The 23229-nt window shown below is 39.1% G+C and overlaps 1 protein-coding gene and 1 long non-coding RNA gene across 2 annotated transcripts in view; one reads left to right on the top strand and one right to left on the bottom strand.

Annotated features, from left to right (window-relative positions):
* The window catches only part of LOC136885487 (probable multidrug resistance-associated protein lethal(2)03659), a 251334-nt gene that overhangs the window by 45769 nt on the left and 182336 nt on the right, over positions 1 to 23229 (bottom strand). Inside the window, exons 16-20 of the mRNA XM_067158066.2 lie at positions 19350 to 19500; positions 17767 to 17873; positions 11324 to 11447; positions 7901 to 8071; positions 502 to 629 (exon numbers count right to left, since the gene is read on the bottom strand). Coding sequence (XP_067014167.2) covers positions 502 to 629; positions 7901 to 8071; positions 11324 to 11447; positions 17767 to 17873; positions 19350 to 19500 — 681 coding nt within the window. The remainder of the gene's footprint in view (positions 1 to 501; positions 630 to 7900; positions 8072 to 11323; positions 11448 to 17766; positions 17874 to 19349; positions 19501 to 23229) is intronic.
* The window catches only part of LOC136885488 (uncharacterized), a 154273-nt gene that overhangs the window by 101281 nt on the left and 29763 nt on the right, over positions 1 to 23229 (top strand). The window lies entirely within an intron of this gene.

Here is a 23229-nt window from a genome sequence, read left to right as displayed (position 1 = left end):
ACTTGGCAGATTCGATCATGGCTCAGTCCAGTGGTGTTTGAACGTTCTTAAATAAGTCAGCCTCATGCCGGTAGAGCTACTGGCTCGTAAAAGAACTCCTATGGGACTAAATTCCAACACCTTGGCATCTCCGAAAACCATCAAAAGTAGTTAGTGGGGCATAAAAACAATAAAAATTTATGAAACAGCTCTCAATGTTGTTTTATTTCAGTTCAGATGTAAGAATGTGTTGGTAAAGCTTGAAGTACAACAGTGTATGAGTGATAAACTCTTGACACGTCTGGTTTGATACAAGGCAGTTCATTATAGTTAGCACGATATAGCAGATACTGTAGGTTGGGAGACTACTGAAGAAAATGAGCGCTATATGTGTTGAATGGGGGATAGAACCCAGAGTAGGGGTTCCTGCCAGATAGTATTATTGGGCCTTTATGTTTTCTGATGTAAGAAGAGAAGTGGAATCACAGATATAGAGTAGTTCCAGTATTGTGTGTCACTTACCTTCTCCATGGGTTTGATGACGAAGTTGAGGTTCTTGAGTACAGGTGGTTCAGTTTTGCTGTATCTCAAGTACAGCTGGTTGAACACTATCTCACCCCTCTGAGGCCAGTCTGGTGGAGGCTTCTTACCTGTACAAAGGTCCCAATTTAACTTCTACATATTTGATTGTGAAAACAAAACTATACATATTTGTAAAGCAATGTACTTTGAGTAACTTAGATTGTTCGCAGATAAGAGGAGAAATGTAGAATATACAGTAAACTCTTGGTTATTCACTTTGCAAATGTAAAAGGGAAAAAATTAAGACAAGTTTGAATTCCTACAACTTTCTGTACTTGACTGTTTACTCGCAAACATTTGACTTACAGAGCAATGGGTTCGACAGTGCTGGAGTTCAGTAGTGCCAACAACACAGAGTACTATTCATGCCCGAAAGCATGTAGCATTAACAGTGTGGGCAATGCAACAATCCAGGATATCCAGAAAAACAAAGACAAATTAATAAGTGTTGCTGAAGAGGAAAACCATGAGAATTTCTACCCGTTTGAGAAGTTTCAATGGAAACAAGCAGAAGGCATGCAAGTATCTGGCATGAAACGCACCAAAGAGGCGCAATTCGTTTGAAGACGTGGGGACTGAAGGTGAATTTAATGCATCATCTGGCTGGCTAGCCATTAGCTACTGTATATAAAAGTAATTTAGCCCCAAGTAACTTCACAGTATTTTGATTTAGCAAACTGCTTCATCAAAATCTATTTTCCCTCATTTACGATTTTTAATTATCCACGGTTTCTCTGCCCCAATTACCCCAGATATTCGAGATTCAGTTTATAACAGAATGTCTTCCAATCAGGTTTTGTGTAGCACAAGTGATTTTGTTTATGAAACTATATATGGTACAGTAAAACCCATTATGACATTTCTTCAGGGGACAAGGAAAAAGAACGTGAAGCGAGAAAACGTACTACTGAATACACGAATAAAAATTATCCCAGAGGGATATGGAAACACTACATACGACTTTTTCTGATATAAGGGGATTTTATGTCGTATATCCACGGGTACAGTGAAAACTCTATGAGAAGAGAGTATTAAAAGTGTGAAAAAACACGAGAGAACAAATATGAGAACTTACTCCACTGGGGCTTATAACAATAGTGCATTCAAAAGTGTTAAAAACAACAAATGTGAAAACATTTGAACGGGGCCCATAAAAATATTGAATTATTATTGCAGATCACACTCTTTCTAAAACAAATGTTAGCAGATGCCTTTTATTTCAGACCAGTGGGTTATTACACGTTATTTTTCTGGTCACGCATACGTTTTACTTTGTCTGCATTAGTAAGGAATTTCACGACCTTTTCCGTATCCATAATTAGGCTATCATAAGACAGATATGCACCACGCTGGTCAACTGCACACGATTATGTTCCAGATGTAGGCTACTGCACGACAAATATTCGCTACCCTTCGCTGTACAATTAAACACTAAATACATTTCTAACTTCTGAATGGAATGCGAATTACCAGTACAAACAGGCTCATTGTGTTATTCTGCAGTTTCGCTGTTAACCGGCAAGCAAAACTGAACATTCCTGAGGCTAAATGCAATTTATCCCATGAAGTTCAAGAATTCAAGGCCTTTTCCAGTTATCACGCACAACTGCAGTGAGGGCTCTTACCCGAGTTGGAAATCACATTCCTTCCACAAGGGATGGCAAATAACATTTTCAGGGCTAGGAAAAATGTGATCGTACCAAGCAGAAATAGCGAAAATTCGTGACGTGATAAGTGAGGTATTTTTATACAAATTTAAGATGATGAGAATCGGGACTTTGAATTTATGACGTGCTAAGCGGGAAAATGTGTTAATGAGACAACTGAATCTGTGGTGCTGAAAGTTTGGAAGACATTGCAGGATAATGTGATGAGCTGAACTAACTGCCTGAATACCAGGGAAGCAGGCAGGTATAGAAAAAGTGTTGCAAGTGCATCTAGTACCCTTAAAATTGGACCCTACCAGCTCTACTTTCTTCCTAACTATGGTATGCCTGCTTTATCTCATAAAATAGGTAAACTGTTAATATATACTAGTCCTATATATATATATATATTAGTCCCGTCAGTTCATTTACCACAGCTTTAAAAAATCTCCTGCTGAGTAGCTGCTTCTACAGTACAGAAGAATACATGATGAAGTGCTGGTAATGATGCTACTACTTATTAACTTGTAATCTAATATATAGCCTTAAAAATATGTTAATGTCACATTGACTATGTTCACATTATTAACACCACACCAATATATTTTTATTTTGTCTTGTAAATATTGGTTATTAATATTATTTAAAAAAATTAAGATGTGCTGTCCTAACATTGAGGTATGTGGTGTTTCTGTTCTTCTTTTTCAAAATGTTCATTGTTGTGCATATATTATTGTTAGTATTAGGAAATCAGTTAGCCCGCCTGGTGGCCATGATCGTTAAGGCGCTGAAGTCTAAAAACGGTCTAACACCGAGGTTAGCCGGTTCGAGTCCCGTTGGTCGAAAAAATTTTCACCATCAGAATGTTGGCCGGCAGGGTAGGGGAGGTGGTGGTATACAATTTCTAATCACTAGATTGCGTGCCAAAAGCCTGGATTAAATTCCAAACCTCTCCGCAGTGCTCATATGGAGTGAGGGCATATGACGCTGTTGATGGTGATTCGTCCGTCGGATGGGGACGTTAAGCCTTGAGCAGACCCCTTGGTGCTATTCGACAGGAGTAGGCTATGTGCCGGCACCGGGTTTCACCCTCTCCCTACTATCATATATCACGTCATTCATTTCATCTCTCATTAACTCCTCTGATGAGGTTGACGTCAGGAAGGGCATCCGGTCATAAAAAAACCGCCACGACAAATTCATCTCACCTCATACCCGACCCCGTAGGGAAACGGGACAAGGGTTGGACAAACAAGTATTAGGAAATCACTTGACAACTCCTATACTGTTGGCATATTTCAAAATATGTAATTGTACAGTCTATGGAAGCTAAATAAATGAATGAATGAATACAGGATATATTTTCCATAAAAATGTCCATATGCATTTTCACTTTGAGCATGCTACAGGGTGACAGGAGTTATTGGTATCCAGAAGGGATGCAAGAGGTTAACTTTATTATGGAAATGCACATCTTGGACCCTTAAAGGGGGATGCAATACTACAGGTAGAGGCAGAGGAGATGTGATTAGGTAAATTATTATATTTATCTATGTAAGAAACACATTTTTTCCAATTTTTTTAAAAATTTGCAGCACCATCTTTTATGCAAGGATTTACATCACACCGACATAAACAGGTTTAAGAGCAACGATTGGACAGGACAAGACTAAGATTGGGAAGGAAGCTACCTTGGCTTTAATTATAGTACAATCCCAGCATTTGCATGGTGTGAAAATAGGGGAAACCATTATTCACGGATGCCGATTGTAGGGTTTGAGCCCATGTGACCCAAACCAAATGGCCAGCTTGCTCGGTATGCAAGAAACAATTTGTAATGAAAAAAAAAAAAAAAAAAAAAAAAAAACCCGCATAAGAACACACGCATCTCGAAAGTGAAGTAATCCGTATCATCAACTTGTAGCGACTAAAAACTAATATAACGAAACATACATGGCATAGAATGTACCATAACTTAAAACTGGAAAGGAAGTAGAGCAGTACTTACTGCTGTTCACTGCCGTTTTTAATCAATGACACATTCACGTTTAAAAGATTTGATCGTGAATTGATTTTCCATGCACTATTGTTAAATTTTTAAACTGAACATGACTATTCTGTCCTTCATTTCTGATCATTGTCAATAAATACTACATATGCTCAAAAATTACTGCTTGGAGCTAACAACAAACAGGGTGCAAGGAAATCATCATACCAATGACATCAGCTGACAGGCTGTCATTTGCGCCAAGCACCTTGTTTAGAGGTTCCCTATGCTTTATAGCGAATACTGGTGTTTTAGCAGTCAGAGCCCTTCAATAACTGGCCTGTTTGAAAACTTAAGCTCCATGCACAAGAAAAAAATATCTGTGTAGTGTGGGACTCAAAATCGCTGAGCCTACTACGGTCTGTTACTTATCCTGCTAGTCTATAGAACAGATGTGCAAGGGGCTTGTACTAAGGTTGCCTAACATACAATTCTCCATTTTGCTGTTCATTATTGTATCGTGCTTAATCCACCGAGTCCTGCACATTTGCTGGACTGTAACTGCATTCGGGCTGGGATTAGTGACTCTACACATGATGAGAAATTTTGTATTTGCAAGAGCATTAAAGATTTACTTATACATGAAAACAAACGGCATTCACACCATGAACTGCAGAACAAGGAATACATTAAATACATTTTATTTTATTAGCATCACAGGTCTATACTCTGTCTGCCTGCTGAGCTGTAACATGGTCATCTCCTTTCACTTTCTCTTTGATTTCCACATCTATTTGTTCATCAGGAGCATTAATCACACTATTACTAATTTCACCGAAAAAATTCCATTCTTAATCATCATTACTTTCTAAAAAGAGTTATAAAGCGGTAACTTCCAGTCGCCTACAGGCAGCCATCTTGTTTACAAGCGAATCTCAAAGTCTAGAGATAGCTCGCTTCAAACTAATATTACCAAGCGTATGAAAGAAGTGTCTCTTGGAAGTCCACCTTTTCAATACAATGTTTTTGATTTATTAGAAATCAATAACAAAATTACATGTTAAAATTGGGACATGTTTCTCCTATAATGTAGGCATCATGAGCCATGCTATTCTTAATATTAAGGTTAAAATTGAGAAGTAGAAATGAATTAAGGCTAAGCTTAAAGGATATTACATAAAAAGGCTTTTAACATTTAAAAAATCACATAAGCACACTTATTAAGATAAAATGAACACTTTGGTGAAAATAACACAATACTGAGTTATAAAATATCGCAGTGAATAAAATAACAAGGCTCATACAGTATATGGTAGTTAATGTTTGTGAATATTCAGGTTCTTTTTGTTTTTATGTTCTGAAAACTTGTTTTTTTATGGAATGAAAGTATGCTATTGTGGCTGTTTAAAATCAAAATAAGCGGGCTTGACTTGTATGTTTCCTGCGGACAAAGTGGAAGAGGGGACCTCCAGAGAAGGTTCTTCCTATAGCTGAATGTCATGTTTAGCACTAAAAATTCCAGTTGCGGTGGGAAGTTGTCTGAAATGATAAAAAGGGATAAAGAAAAATAACTTAATTATAAGCTCACACGAAAATATATGGGGAAAATTGACGGAAGTCTAACAAATAGCGTTAGGCTTACCCTCTTGTCGTCCACAGTTTGCAGCTGAGAGCCTAGGTGCTGGAGTATGTTGATGTGGCCAAGGCTGCGTGTGTCTAGTGTTGTATTTGCTGTGTGTGGACGGTATGCTGCAGAAGGAGAGTGGGTTATAGGAGGAGGAGGAGGCCTGTTGGTGTGCGACGTTATAGGCTGAGAGGATTTATCTGTCTTTCGAATAGAAGTATCTCTTAATTTCAATTTATTTAGGAATTGTGGAAGCACTCCATAGAGGGGACTACGTAACTCATTGGCGTCATTTAAGTTACGATCTTGGTTGTTAAGGCGATCAATATAAATATAGATGTTTTCATATTCGTTCATTACCCTACCTTTTTTAATCTCTTTAAAATGGTTAGATCTTGCTCTATGGTAGTATAAGTATGTCCTGTTTCACTCATATGTATACTCATTGCTGAATATCTTTGGTATTTATTAAAGTTAAAGTGTTCTAAATATCTAGTGGAAAAGCTTCTCCATGTCTGTCGTAGGTATGAAAAACGGCACTGTGAACAAGTGAGCTTGCAAGTCCCTGATCTAGAAAACCAATCTCTTGCGGGGTTAACAGTATTGTGGTTTAGAAAAAGATTTTGGTTTGTGTTACTAGTGGTGAAATCGTATTTTTTAAATACATTTGAAATTTGGTGTATGCTAGGGCTATTGTAAGTGTAGGTGGAGTACTTGGTCTTTATTGGGTTGTCAGCGATTAATGTTGAAATCTGTTTTTGTTCTACTTTATTTATAGTTTTGTTGACCATATTTACTTTATAGCCATTAAACTTAGCTATATTTCGTATGAATTGGAACTTCTCATTACGGTCCTTACGTGAATACATACTATAGAGCAAGATCTAACCATTTTAAAGACGTTAATAAAGGGTAGGCTAATGAACGAGACATTATAGACGAAACATGTCCCAATTTTAACATGTAATTTTGTTTTTGATTTCTAATAAATCAAAAAACATTGTATTGAAAAGGTGGACTTTCAAGAGACACTTCTTTCATAAGCTTATACGAAGTTCAATATGGACCCCACTATAAAGTTTATAACTTGCAATATGTTAGCAAAGAGCATGTAACATTGGAGAGGAAGAGTCCCTACACAAATTACAAATGTAACTCACTCTGCTATCTGTTGAGGAAAAGTTGAATTACATAGTAAGGTGAGATAACGGAAGGGTTCCATGGCTCGGGCCGAATGAGTCATTAGCGTAATGTATAATCTTCATTTCCGTATTGGTGAACTACACAATTAGAAATAGGAAAGGATTTCCACCTATCAATACTTGTTTATTGCACTTATTATGCTACAGGACCGGTTTTGACCCTTTACATAAGGTCATCTTCAGCTGAACCATGCATACATATCTATGTGATGAAGCTATGATTAAGATAGTATTGTCAAAGGAATGCCATACGATAATAAACATTAGGTCGCATCCAAATGGGGCATGTCGTAACGTGAACTGGCATATATGTCAGTATGTACAACATTGCATTGAATGTCTAAAATAGTATGTTTAAGGTCTTAAAATTAGTTGATAAAATATATCTCTACTTAAAACTAACTTATATATATATATATATGTACAAGTAGAGATATGTTTTATCAACTAATTTTAAGACCTTAAACATACTATTTTAGACATACAATGCAATGTTGTACATACTGACATATATGCCAGTTCACATTACGACATGCCCCATTTGGATGCGACTTAATGTTTATTATCGTATGGCATTCCTTTGACAATACTATCTTAATCATAGCTTCATCACATAGATATGTATGCATGGTTCAGCTGAAGATGACCTTATGTAAAGGGTCAAAACCAGTCCTGTAGCATAATAAGTGCAATAAACAAGTATAGATAGGTGGAAATCCTTTCCTATTTCTAATTGTGAGTCATTAGCACATTTTACAGTACCTAATCTCTTGACACAACTTAAAACTGTACAACAACTGATTGAAATAGCATATTTTTGGAATGGTCTTGGTTCTCATGGTATGAAAGGTGAAGTGTATAAACATTATTAGAAACTAACCTGGCTCGGACTCGAGCGGTGGCTCCTGCTCCACCTGGTTGTACTCCAGAACGCGCTCCACCGAGGTCATCTGATTCTCCATCTCCGCCGACTGCCGCATTCCCCACTGGAACATACCGGTGAGGGTGAGAGCCTGCGAGATAGCCAGCCCGACGTCCCCGCCGAACACATCTGTCCAACACAACATAACTCATACTTCTGACCCTCTACCCTTCCTTACAACATTATAAGCCTCCCAAAGCATTACACACAATGGACAGGTGAACATTGGAAAAACTACTACAGTCGAAACTGGTTAAGACGTCCCTCTCTAGCGCATTATTCCAAAGTCCTAGCCCATGTCCTGTTAAATACATGTTAAAGAAACCTGGATAGCACATTTATGTCACTCTTTAGAATGTTTGTAATATTCTCACCATATGAAATTTAAATTTGCGTTCCCGGCCACGTTGCACACACGATGTGCCAGCAACGACTGGCCTGGGTGAGGATTTGGTAGAGAACTTAATTTCATAGCTCTACCGTGTCGGCCTACAGCTGCAGCGAGCGTCAGTCACGAAGTGTTTTATCACACTAATAAAAAGATGGCAGGATCATCTAATAGGTCATATACTTAAAGACATGACGAGTTATTGAAGAAAATAATAGAGGGGAAAAAATTATCGAGGATGACCAAGATTAGAGTACATGACGCAAATATTAGATGACATGAGATGTGTGACTCCTAGTACGAACTGAAAAGAAAAGCAGAGAAACGTGAAGAATGGAGAGCTCTCTCATGGCTGATGACTAGAGAGAAGTGAATTGTGTAACAACGTACTGTACTTATGCATAGTGGTTTGCAGGACATTCAGTTGTGGAGAAGAAGAAAGCTAGACAGTTTACAAATGATGAAACATTAAAGTTTATTGAGAAAGCGGATGCTAATCCACACGTGAAACGAGTGCAAATTGCCCAGATGTTGGACATTCCTAGAAAAACTTTAAACATAACTGTAAGTGATGTGTATAGTTTGCATCTCTAATAACATTTTTCCTTGATGTTTTGCTACGTTGGTGTTCTTAAAATGTACTATTTCATTATTTGTTTCATAAATTATTATTGTAAACACTTGTTTCTTTGTTTTCATCGTAATTGTTTTTCATTTTTTAGCATGTCCCCTCTTTAGGATGTTATTTTTTTCAGTCCCCACAAAAATGTCCTAACCAGTTTTGGCTGTATTTGATTTTCAATAAACTTTATTGTGCTTTCCCCATTATTAGAGGCTGTTTAACACTGACCAAGCTTACAATAAAATTATAAGATAGAATATGATATTTTAGAAACACAGACACAAGAAGGCATTTACAGCTAGAAACGACAAGCTTCAAACATAGTTAACAGAGATTAATTTTGATGATACCAAAATGATATTAAAACTGCAACAACTTTGTTTAGGTTTTATTTGTACAGAGCAGGTATTGTCAACTGGCCTGTGGTTTTTGTTTTGTGCATGCGGCCTGCTGCGACTTGTTTGACAGAGATTTATATCATTTGTCAGTGTATTTTGATAATAAAATGAGACTTATTGTGATACAGAGGAAAAAGGTTCCTATTCTAATAAATAAAGTGCGTGTCAATGCACTATTGATGGTTATGAATTTCATGTTTTTGGTCCGTATTGAACAATATATAAGTAATAATAATAATAACTTAAATGTTTCCACCTTTTCAATACAATATATTCACAAGATTACAAAATTATACGGTACTAGTTTCGACCCATCTAGGGGTCATCATCAGCCGTATTGGAGCAAAGATCATTTGTGGCGAAATCCTAAGACAATATTATTTTAAAGAATAACAAGTGAAATGAGATGTTATGGTAATAGTTAATAATACAAGGAATATACATAATAAGAGGTTTTTAACAAAGAATAAAGTATAAATGGGGTGTTGTAAAAATTATAATCATGGAAATCAGTAAGTTCTTGTATTGAAATGAAATATGGCTTAGGAAGAGGGCTTAAGGTGGGGCTGAAGGGTGCACCCCATTTATACTTTATTCTTTGTTAAAAACCTCTTATTATGTATATTCCTTGTATTATTAACTATTACCATAACATCTCATTTCACTTGTTATTCTTTAAAATAATATTGTCTTAGGATTTCGCCACAAATGATCTTTGCTCCAATACGGCTGATGATGACCCCTAGATGGGTCGAAACTAGTACCGTATAATTTTGTAATCTTGTGAATATATTGTATTGAAAAGGTGGAAACATTTAAGTTATTATTATTATTACTTCAATGCACTATGGCTATGGAGCCAAGCAGTGGTTTCAAACCTCACTGTCGGAATGGTTTCCTGTGGTTTCCTATTTTTTCTTCCAGGCCAATAGTTCCTATTTACAGGCCACAGTCAGTTTCATTTACCATCTTCATTAGCTCCTCAACTGAGGTTGGCATCTCCGACCAGAAACTGGACTAAGAGGTAGACAGCACTTGAGGGATGTCTGTTGAAAAGGCGATATTTCCACCATAAGGTAGTTGTGGGAAAATGCAAGAAAAGTATAATAAAAGCCATATGGAATGAACCTATGATTGGGTATGGCACAACTTTTAAGGAATTATCTGGATTCCTTATGGCATTCAATAGAACCCAACAACTGCAATGCATGTGGATGAGATACTGAATTTCTTTTTAAAAGTGGAAATAGCTGGTTTTGAACATACACTCCTCAATTATGAGTTAAGACTAATGGCAGTTTATTTACTTTATTAATTTTGTCATTTTTGTCTTCACTCAAAGACCCATATTAGTGTCTAGGTGTAGATTGAATTTTGTTTCACCAATAAAATCACATGTATTAAACACAAGAACAATATCAGGCAAACATACTTTTGGGCTCACCACAGAAAAGATGTTTACAATTACTTTAAAATGAAGTATTACTACCCTGTCTTGAAATTAAAAATAATTTTACATATCCTTTCCTTTAAAATGAAATGAGTTTGCTTTAATTGTATCTAAAAATATTCAGTGGTCAACTGCCATTGCTGCACAAGGACAGGCCTGCGCAGGCGAGGGAGTCGACATTGTCTAGACCATGGGAGAACTGCTCTACAGTATATATCTATCTGTAAGATGTATTCTCAATAACATTTCTATGTTAGAGTTTGCAGTTAAAAAATAAATCAATCTCAAAATATTTTCAGCTTAATAATGTAACCCTTATCAAAATAAATTGTTTGTTCAATGATAGTAAGATCTTTGAAAAATACTTTGTAAATGACATTTTTTGTATATATGGTTTAGGAGTGAAAGTGCAGGAATGGGGAGAAAGGAGGGAGCTAACAGGCTGGCGATACAAGGAAGTCTTATAAGGCCTATGACAAAATTAAAAACTGCTCTCGTGCGAAGCCACTGATATTGTACTTACTGCTGCTATTGATGAGGAAGCTGAACGTCACAATGGCAATGTACATGACACAGATACAGTCGAGCCAGAAACCAAACGCTCGACTTGAGGCTATGAAGATGAACCAGGCAGACGAATGGAGGTCCTGAACAAACAACCACAACATTGCTTCAGGAGTGCGTACCAAACATTTTCCACTTCTACCCTGCAGAACCTAAAGTTAAGATATTCTAAGAGTGCAAGAGTGCCTCTGTCATGAGACCTCAGCAACATGAAGTGAAAGTGTAATCAGTCAACCAGATATGAATATAATTGGTACCACCATCACAACCACTGCAAAGCCTGTATTTGGTATCACAAAAGCATGCCATCATCAAATTGGTAAACGGACATGGATGTGGGCAGATTTCGTTCAAGATACATGCTAAGAAGGCAAACCCTTCACACTATGGAAATACAAGGCTGCAGAAAGAGAAGCAGTGAAGACAGTCGCTAATGCAGAAGCACATCATTACCAACAAACCTACGATCGGTTGGAATCCAATGAAGGCACAAAGGCGATGGCTCGGCTGCCTATACATTGAACACTACGCGTGTGAAGGACAAAGATGGTTCTTGATTGCACGATCAACGAAAGATATTGGATTAATGGCAAGAACATTTCAGGGAAATATAAAATGCAGAATTTCTCCAGGCCCCACTCTCAGACGAGTAGGCAATTGCTGGACCAGTTCCACACATCACAAGATGCTGTCCACAAGATGAAAAATGCAAAGGCACAGTCCTGATCGTCTGGGAAATTAAGAACCTTCAAATCAATACAATATCTAGGTTGACTGACTTCTCTGATGCTGTCACAGAACCCCACCTTTCATGTACTGACTACTCATGAAGTATCACAACGCCCATATTTAACCTCTTAACATACCAATTATTTACAAAATTGTGATCATTTTTTACCTAATTTTTTATTGTTAAAATGGGCTATTTATTGAAAACTAATGACAGTGGTAACAATGAAAATACATTTTTCAAACTTAACAATGAAATATAAGCCACCAAAAAGTTCCTGTTTTAAAGTCCCGAGTATACTCGTGGTATTTTTTACGGGTTCTAAAATAAATAACACAGCACTAAACAGATTGCAAATAATACAACATGACACTCAATACTGTTCATATGTTTGTGGCTGTGTGAAATGCCCTAAAACAAGGATCAACAGCCAATGCTACATCGCACTCCTTACACATGTACCTGGATTCCCTCCGTGCCTTCTTCCCTCTAGCATCGCGCACACTGCTACACATCCTGCACATCCTTGTTGGGTTTTGCTTCTCATCCGTCGGACGAATCCCCAAAGGAAAATGGCGGCCAATAAGTGGCATGGGGGTTGCTTTTGTTGAAGGACGACTTGCTGCTTTCGGAGAAAATTCCTCTCTATGATGTGCAATCATTTTCTCAACGACAGTCACACGAAAGTCAAGAGCATTCGTCCTTCCTCATGTTTTTTGAAGAGGACAAAAGCATTCCATACTGCTAGTTCCAAGAGGTGAAAAAATATCTTCTTATAAAACCTTTTTTCCTCTCTTCCGTGGCAGGGGGTTAGTAGCAGTGTGTTGATCTACTTTATCAACACCCCCCATTGTTTCGTTATACGCGAACACAGATTTAGGTTTCACAACTTCCTTTTTCCGTCCTCTGCGTCTTTCCATTTCTGCATTATGGATGGTAGATAGGATGCAGACATCTCTCTTGTCTTTCCATTTTATTGCAGTCAGTTTACCTCGCTGGAATGCTGCAATCTCGCCCTTTTTGAGTTTCATGCTCCGGAAATTTGGAGGCATATCTGCTCTATTGGGGCACACAGTGCCTAACATGGTGCGATTGGTAATCAGAATGTCGGCCAGTTGAGGAGAACTGTAATAGTTATCCACAGTTAGACAGTACCCCTTATTCAGCAGAGGTTTCATCAGTGTCATAAAAACTTGTGATGACATGGGTAGATGTTTAGAGCCCTTGCGCGTGTATATGATCAGGGACCAAACATAACTTGTAGCTGACTCACACAGCATGAATGTTTTGATACCGAATCTGGCTCTCTTGAGAGGCAGATATTGGACCCAGCCCAATCGTCCTTTATACAGCAGCAAGCTTTTGTCAATTGTCACATCCCTTTCTGGGGTACACACAGTTCCAAATTTAATAGACATGTGATTCAGGATAGGCCATATTTTGTTTAGTTTAGGTTGTGGATGATTTTCTGCAACATATGTACTATTGTCTGAAAAATGTAGGCACCTCGTCAAGTTAAGAAATCTTCGAAAAGGAAGAAGTTGACGAAATGTGGATGCCTTGGACCAATACACTTGATATGTAGGTTTCTTTACAATGCTTTGCAGTATTGTCAGCACGATAAAAATATACATTTCATCAATTGTTGTGTCCTTCCATTCCGGAACATTAGTCTGTTAGTCTCGGTCACCAAAATATCTATAAAATCATCGTCAATGAACTGAGTAACATCCTCACGACACGGCTGGAAATGTATTTCAGGATATTAGCTTTCAAAGGAAAACGTGGTGGGGCAGGTGGTAGTGTTCCGGAAGTATCAATTTCACACCACTGTCTGCACACCACTTGCAATGTCACAATCAGATGAACTAGAACTACCACTTTCTTCTTCTGAACTGTCCTCAAAAACTTCTTCAGAACTATCAGACTCGCTAAACTCAAAGTCAAACCCTTCTTCACTCTCCATTTTCACCTAACAGGCAAAGTACACTTAGATAGCAACAAATGCGGGAAAGCCGCGAAAACGAACTGCCTGAGTCACTGACATCCACTACGTTTGAGTCAAAGACATCTGTTGGCAAAAATAGGACCCTAAAGTAATAATTTCATAAACATCTGGCGGAAATATTGAGAAACAACAAGAAACCAGTATATTCGGGCTTTTAAATTAGGTACCGATCAATGAGCGACATTCCCGAGTATACTCGAGCTTTCATGTTAAGAGGTTAAAAGGAAAGGCTACCCAGGGGACTGTGGTAACTACCGGCACACACACACCCTCTATCACTACCTACGCAATATTGTCCATCTCTCTATCTACAAATGCCATCTTAGCATTCAAGTAACAGAGAAACATGGCAGAAACCATTAGATCTAGCCTTTCTTGATCTCGTGAATGCCTTTGATTGTGTGCCGTATCGACAACTGTGTACCTGAAATACTCAATGATTGGGTTAAATTGCTCTACGACAACACTAGCAGTCGAGAATGGTGCCCTGCAGGATTGTCGGAGAGTTTTCTTGTGGCCTAACTTTGTTGACATTGCAAAAGATCGTGTTTTGACTATTGTAGACATTATATATCGAAAAATAATTCAAAACAAGTCTGAAATAGTCATAAATACTAGATAGTGTTGATGAATACTCAACAATGTGCAATAATGGATGAAAAAGTGAAATTGGTACAAATGAGTGTGAGAACAACATAAGTAACAGGGCAGATTCAGATAATGAGTACATAGATATTATTGGTGGAATTAATTGCCAGAATACGACAGAAAGTCAACAATAGTGTTGAGGAAAGCATAGAATGGTACGAGGTCACAAATCAGGATCCAGGATTGCAAACAATTCTGGTTTGCTACATAAATAAAGTTTCAATTTGCTTTCCATTTCGACATATAATTTCCTGTGCATATCTATTAATGTACTGTGGTATTAGTGAAGTAGGCAAGAAAGTGAAAATCTTATGCAGTTCTGCAATCTATTCTGTTGAAATTGGGGTATGAATGGCTAATTTATGCCTGACTACTTATATTTTCAGTGTGTTGGTGTTCTTTAACAATAAAAAGGAAATCATGAAAATGAATTACGCTCACTACCAAAAATGCAATTCACTTGACCAGGGTTAAAGGACAATAGTAAGCCCATTTGAACTTAACAGCATCAAGAGCCGAACATTCTCTCCAGACTATGGAAATGAGCATGTGACTCAGGATAATGGCATTTTCCCCTATGTGAGCATGTCTGTAATGCACCGATTGGGAGTGCAGGCACTCAACAATGTCAATAGCAGGACTTCATACCAATGGGATAACGCTTCAACAAAACTGCATTATCCAGATCTATTAAGTATTTCACAACAGTGGAAATGGGAAGTAAAAAGGTGTCACTTTCATGAAATACATCTTGTGAGTTTTGCAACTTTAGATCTATGTAGAATGGTCAAGTGATGAAATACAGAGTTCATTTCACAAGTCATAGCAACTGTACTATGGAAATCCAGTGACCCTTTGTTGCACTCTATTCAATTCCTTCAACAGATGGTCTTTGTGTGCAACTACCACAATGGATAACAGCAGTCATATTTGAAAATTCCAGCTCTCTGGGAGTAGAATGTTGTGCCGGGTGATAAAGGTGCAGGAACAGAGTGGACGTCCCATGTGAGATGTCGGTGACTCTTACCCAGAAGTGTTTAAAAGAAGACAGCCATTGGACTGTGCAGGAATTATTCAAATGTATTAGTATTTCTGTGTTGACAGGTGGGTGTGCGTGTAATAAAACAATTACCGTATTTCTATCAATGTATCTTTCGACTGGAAGACGCTGCATCCCAGAGAAAATAGAACAATCCAAGTTGATGGTGAGGACCTGATCATTCATGCTGCATGGACAAAGTGGCAAACTCATTCACCTAAATCAAGGATATACTGTTCTATGGTACTAGACGTTGTGGCATCAGCAAGTTGGATTACATCACAATTTGGTGTTGCTCCAATCAAGGAGAAAACTCAAAAGGGCCCTTAATGATGGTTTGGGCTTGTGCTGAAATTGAGAGCAGGCAACATCACATAGGAGATGGTGCCACTAGGTGGGAGAAATCTAGAAAACTTCCCCTTACCGTTAGCTTCTATGCCTAGACCCAATCTGAGATGCAGAGTCCAGTGGCCTCTATGAAATGATCCTTGTATGATTGGATATTCTTTTCTTTTCCTTCCATAATACAACACCACCAGGAGTGTAATTATCTGGCAATACGATCACATTACTAGAAACTTGTGGATACACTTGATTTGTATCATCATTTTAGTATCTCATTTTTTCTTCATAATTGCATAAATGCACTTAATGAGGCAGCAACTACTACTACACGGCTCAAATGATGTTGAAACATGAAGAGCTGCCAACAACAAAGTGCAACAGCAGCTCCACAACCAGGACATCAACAGTGAATTACATCGATGCCAAAGAAAGGAAGATGATATTAAAAAAAAAGACCATAACACACCCGAGCAACTGGAGTAGGACACATGATGATGATGATGTCCCCCTGTAGGAGGGGGCGGTAGAATAACACCCACGGTATCCCCTGCCTGTCGTAAGAGGCGACTAAAAGGGTCTCAGGGGCTCTGAACTTTGGAGCGTGGGTTGGCAACCATGGGGCCATCAGCTGAGTCCTGGCATTGCTTCCACTTAGTGCCAGGCTCCTCACTTTCATCCACCCTGCACGACCTCTCTTCGTCTAACTCTTGTTCTTTTCCGACCCCAGCACTATCAGATTTGCGAGGGCTAGGGAGTCTTTCATTTTCACGCCCTTCGTGGCCCTTGTCCTCCTTTGGCCGATACCTTCATTTTTTGAAGTGTCGGATCCCTTCCCTTTTTTCCTCTGATTACTGTTAGAGGATGGTTGCCTAGTTGTACTTCCTCTTAAAACAGTAATCACCACCCACCACCTGTCCGGATTTATTCCAGAACCCTCTCGAACCGCCCCCTCAGGTATATAAGCTGCGACCTTCTCAGGATATATTTTCTTTGGATCACAGATTTTCTACCCCCTCTGGGTGGGGGTGGTAGAATAACACCCACGGTATCCCATGCCTGTCGTAAGAGGCGACTAAAAGGGGCCTCAGGGGCTATGAACTATGGAGCGTGGGTTGGCGACCACGGGGCCCTTAGCTGAGTCCTGGCATTGCTTCCACTTACTTGTACCAGGCTCCTCACTTTCATCTATCCTATCTGACCTCTCTTGGGCAACTCTTGTTCTTTTCCGACCCCGACGCTATTAGGTTTGCGAGGTCTAGGGAGTCTATTTTCATGCCCTTCGTGGCCCTTGTCTTCCTTTGGCCGATATCTTCATTTTTCGAAGTGTCGGACCCCTTCCATTTTTTCCGCCTGATTAGTGTTATATAGAGGATGGAAGCCTAGTTGTACTTCCTTTTAAAACAATAATCACCACCATCACCACCACAATATGATGGTGATGATAATGAAGGTTAAAAGGATCTGACAGAATAAAGTGAGAAAGGACCTCATCACTATCTCCAAAAAGTTGCAAAAGAATAGAATTATTGAGAACTGGCATCTGATTTTTAAATGAATATTACATGATTTAGATTTATTAATGATAGTGTTGGAAAATGATCAAAGAATTATAAAATTAGAAGGTGTGCTCACCTGGTGAGCGTCAAACTCCTTTTCCAGGATATCTTGTGCTCCAAAAGCTCGTATCGTGGTGAGTCCTTGGAGGGAGGCATTCAGGTGCGAGAAGACAGGACTTCTAGCTGCAAGGAGGAAGCAAAGAAAACAAGGTTAGTAGGCTTGCTTTATTGTGTTGTCAGTACGTGACTTAAGCCCCTTTACAAGATGCTGGTGGCAGAAAATTTGTCCTGCAGGGTGGTCAATAACATGACACCAGCTCAACTTAAAATACTCTTCAGCAATCCCTTCACACTCAACAGGGAAATAAGAGTAGACTTACTTGTTCTCACGTATAATGTTTGGTTCAAAGAATGTTTTACTTAACATGGCTTGAGGTCCTACTCTTCTGTAAAGTTTGTACTTTATAAGGAAATGTATGGTGTAACAGATGAGTGGAGAGACTGCAACAGCCAGTTTTTGAGAGAACTGTAGGAGTAGACATAACAAACAGATTAGAGTAAATGTAGGCTGTAGTACAGGGTGTGTCATAAAACCCAGAACGAACGCACGCTACGGCAGCTGCAGTATGGGAGGCGCAAGCAGCCAACACGTGCATCAGTCACCAGGCTGTTAACACGGTGAGACAGTTATCATTGCAACACTGTATTTTCGTATGTAAAAGTTCTGGTTTCTTCTTAATGGTCGTGTGAACAGTCATAAATCTCGCTATTGGTCTGCAGGATATCCTAATGGTGTTTATGACGTCTCTCACGATAGGATTGGTGTTTGGTGTGCTGTCACTGCGAGACAAATAATTGGGTCTATTTTATTTGAGACGACAGTAAATGCAGAGAGGTACCAAGATGATATTTTGATGCCGTTTTTCATCAGTTAATGGAAGAAGAATCATTGCGTAAATGGTTTCAACAAGATTCAGCCCTGCTCATACAGCAGATTCTTCCCTCATTACAATCTTGGAAGTGTTTGCAGAGAGTGTGATCAGTGCTGGTCTATTTCTCCCGTGTTGTCCAGATCAAACAGTGTGTGATTTTTACTTGTGGAGTAAACTGAAAGAAAGTGTCTCGAACAAATCCTCACAAACTGGAGGAACTGAAAGAAAATATTACAGTGGGAGAACTTGCTCGCAACAGCCAGAATGTGGTTACCAGATACAGTGCGTGTATAACCCAGGAAGGACGATACTTCCAGCGTCTTTTATAAGGTCATATGAGATTGTATACTCGCTTAAGCAGGGCGGCCACCCACAACATAACTTCGGCTGGGGCAGCTGGCATGAAAGGCTGCATTGAACCAGTCAATGAACTGATGACCCAAACAACAAATGTGATACATTTAGAACAATAAAATCAACTTTGCACCAAAAATATGAGAATAGCATGATATTCTTTTGATTACTGAAAGATGTTACATTCTGAAGTACTGCAAGTCTGTGGAGATTTACCTTCACATTTATTTCTTCATTACAGAGCAAGATACGACATACATCTTTTAATGAATTCGTTTAGTTTCTACAAATAAATGTTTAAAAAAAGGGAAAAAACCTTGCATCTTAATTTTATAAAATGCACACAATTTCTGTAGAAAATAGCTCAACTTACTGATTCCTTCAAGCCTCTTTATACTGCGTGACGTAGCCAGGTAGTAGACCCTCATGAGGTAGAATACGAACAGAATGATGGCTGTGGGGATAAGCAGGAAGTAGTTGACTGCCGCGATCACCACAATGATACCAATCAGGGCCAGACCAATCTGCACAAATGACATGTACTCATTGTTCTGCTACTCTTGCTCAAAAAGAGAGAAAAGGCCAGATTAAAATATTAACCAATATTGCAGACAATTTCTTAGTTACAAAGCACCTCAACACCGAAAATGTTCCCTCATGAAATGTGGAAGAGGGAACTTTTAGGACAGACGGAGAAGTAAACCGCGAGATTGCTTACAATGAAATGAAATAAAATGACGTATGGCTTTTAGTGCTGGAAGTGTCCAAGGACATGTTCGGCTCGCCAGGTGCAGGTCTTTTGATTTGACTCCCATAGGCGACCTGCGCATCGTGATGAGGACGACAGATACACCCAGCCCAGCCCCCGTGCCAGCGAAATTAACCAATTATGGTTAAAATTCCCGAACCCGGGACTTCTGTGACCAAAGGCCAGAACGCTAACCATTTGGCCATGGAGCTGGACTGCTTACAATGTACAAAATGTACACAATATTATATTTTGTCAGATGTATTTGACTTTCTTTCTTTTCAAACAATTTAGTTTGCTTCTTGAACTCCTCACCAATGATGTCTATAAATGTCACCGATTTCATCAGCTGCCAGACATCGGATAATAATTGTGGAACAAGTTCATTTTTTAAAATTGCCCTTTTTTTATGGGTTCTTCGTGAACAACATTTGGACCGGATATGATTTCCAAAATTTTCTTTTTTTTCATTTGATAGAGTTCTCCAAAACATGCGTATTGACACCTTCACCATTTAGTCACAATTGAGTGAAACAGCTTAACAATACTGTGTACTGCTCAGAGTACACATTAAATGAATAAATCTTTTAGTCAATGAACAACAATATATAACCATGTATAATTTCTTTAAATATTAATAGGCCTATCCTGGAAAATGAAATTGTTAATCTTCGTCTGATGTTTTGCTTATAAATAGATTTTCAGAACTTTTTCCTGCACAATCTACGCAACAAACAGCTGACTGTCATTTACTCAGTTGCTCTCTCTCCCTGACAATGAAAATGTCACGTGGTCGGGGCTCATTGTGTTGGACTACAGAGACTCTATTATATTCTCTATTATAATCCCATATAAACTGATCAAATATATTTCATGGTTTCTGCTTATTCATGCATTAGCATTTACCAACAGCTTTGTATATGTGGATCAATCCTAGTTCGTCCCTGCTCTCCCATGAAACAAAACAAATTCAGGGAAGTCTGGACCTTACGCCTTGCTTCTTTCCTTACTTGCAAGCTGAATTCTAAAGCAATACTACTGATCGTACCATATACCAGATACTCGTACATGGTTCTAGGTTAGCCACCAGCAACACATACGTGTTCCCAGTGACGTGGAAGCCTATACCGTCAGCACTGCCCAAACTCTGGATGATGCGAAGAGAGCGAACGATGTCTTCAACTGTTCGCAAGCAGAACCTACGCAGTGGTTTCTTTGTTTAAAGGATTAGGCAGAAGTTGCAGCAACTTCAATCCGGAGAGTATGAGGAGTTGTAGAGAACATTGCAGCCCCTGCAACTGAACAAATCAGACACCGCTCCTGCTGCATGCGCCCTTGCATTGTCGTGCAGTCTGATGGGTGCCCACTGCCCTTACATCGTTTTCTAGAAACAAACAGTAGTACTCTGTGTTAATGGTCTGCCTTGGGAGAGTGGTATGCTTTATAACACCACCATCCCAATTGTAGCCAGAGCCACACTGATGAGGACCGAATTGTTGTTATTCGCGGTGACCCGTAATGACGCCACTCAGTCGATTAGCATTTCAACTTTGGTTCATAAGATCTCGTCAATGGTTATCCGCCATGAAAGCGGCTCTCCTTTACGCAGCAAGCAAGCATATCGTACCCAATTCTGCATTTCTGTTAACTCATTGTGGAATCCATCCTGAAGCATTTTTTCACATTCCCATGTGGTCCTACAGAACGTGACGCTCAGTTAAGCCACCAGTCCAGTATCTTGTGGTGTTCCAATCGATCTCCACAGATGTGGACTCAGTCTGAAAATCGTCATCACTTACTGGTGGATGACCAGACCGAAGCATGTCACATCATTCTTAAACATACTTTTTGTAACATCAAACAGGATCTAAAAATTCTAAAAACTATGCAAAAAGGTACCCTGGTCAATATTAATGAGAAATGCTTCATACATCTGGACCAACATGCTAATCCAGATTATAACTTAATAAAATAACAGAAAAAAGACATTTTATATAAAACTGCCATCCCTTTAATTCCTAACTTTTATTCAAAAAGTTTGTCAATCGGTGCTTCAAACACACTGGCCAGACTCTTCTGTCTGCTGCCCCTCCCCTCTTGAATTGCAAGTAGTATCTCGTTCCAAATGACAGACAGCACTCAGTCTACCTCCAACGAAGCTGCTGGGAACAGGCCTACAGGGAACTGAGAAAGTTAGTTTAAAACACCTCGTTAAAGTGATTACCCCTCATATTAACACCTAGGTACTCACAGTGGTCCTCATAAGGAACTTTCACCCAATCAACACAGTAATTAAAGCTGAGAGGACTTTTCCTATTGATAAAACCTACAACTTCACTTTTCATCTGGTTTACAAACATACCTTTGTCTGCTGCCCACCTTGCAAAATTATCAAGGTCTTTTTGTAGTTGCTCACAACTTATCTACTACTCATATTTATATATAAGGAAACGTCCAACTTGTTGGCTGAATGATCAGCGTCCTGGCCTTCAGTTCAGAGGGTCCTGGGTTTGATTCCCGGCTGGGTCAGGGATTTTAATCTTCCTTGGTTAATTCCAAAGGCCCGGGGGCTGGGTGTTTGTGCTGTCCCCAACATCCCTGCAACTCGCACACCACACATAACACTATCCTCCACCACAATCACACACAGTTACCTACCCTATCGGAGGGTCTGCCTTACAAGAGCTGCACTCGGCTAGAAATAGCCACACGAAATTATTATATAAGAAAACTAGCATGTGGAACCTCACCTACTCTAATTCAGAGTTCTATTTTCTAGAAATATAGCCACCCATTCAACAACAATAGCCCTCATTTTAGTCAGTAGCCTCCCATGATCCACCCTATCAAGACTTGGATAGATCACTAGTGATACAGTCCTTTTGACCTCCTGAATATAAAATATCTGGAATCCTGAAAGTTGAGTCTCGCTGGAATAAGCTTCCCTAAACCCGAACTGCCTTTTATCAAACTTGTTAGTAATTTTGCAAACCTGTCTAATATAATCATAAAGAATGCTTTCCCAGAGCTTATGCAAGACATGTCAAGCTGACCCAGGCATATCAGGCAAGATGAGGACTGAGGTTGTTGGTGTTAAGTGCTATTGCAGTATGAGGGGACACCTTTCATAACTCTCAGATGCAGTAGTCGAAGCCAACCCATTGCCTTCTCTAAGTTCCTTGTTCATTAATGATTCCTGGAATCTGTTTCTGCCTTGAAGTACCTATACATACCCCTCCCTTCCCACTCCCGTCCACATCTACCTCACTCTGGCCCCTCTAGCTCTAATGCACTTTCATCACAGAAAATAATTTTCTCCAGTGTTCTATTGCCTACCAGATTTACTTCCACCTGCAAGAAGTATACAATGAATATTAGTCGCATCACTGAGTCCATAGGCTGTGCTTCAACTTGTGCCATCAGTTGGTGTAGTTCCCTTACTCCTGCCCCAGTTTCCCTTTTTCTGGAGTGAAATGGAGTCATAAAAATTTAGCACCTATCTCTG

Source organism: Anabrus simplex, chromosome 14 (genome assembly GCF_040414725.1).
Source record: "Anabrus simplex isolate iqAnaSimp1 chromosome 14, ASM4041472v1, whole genome shotgun sequence".
In the NCBI taxonomy this organism is placed as follows: domain Eukaryota; kingdom Metazoa; phylum Arthropoda; class Insecta; order Orthoptera; family Tettigoniidae; genus Anabrus; species Anabrus simplex.
This window is presented reverse-complemented; position numbering and strand designations above follow the sequence as displayed.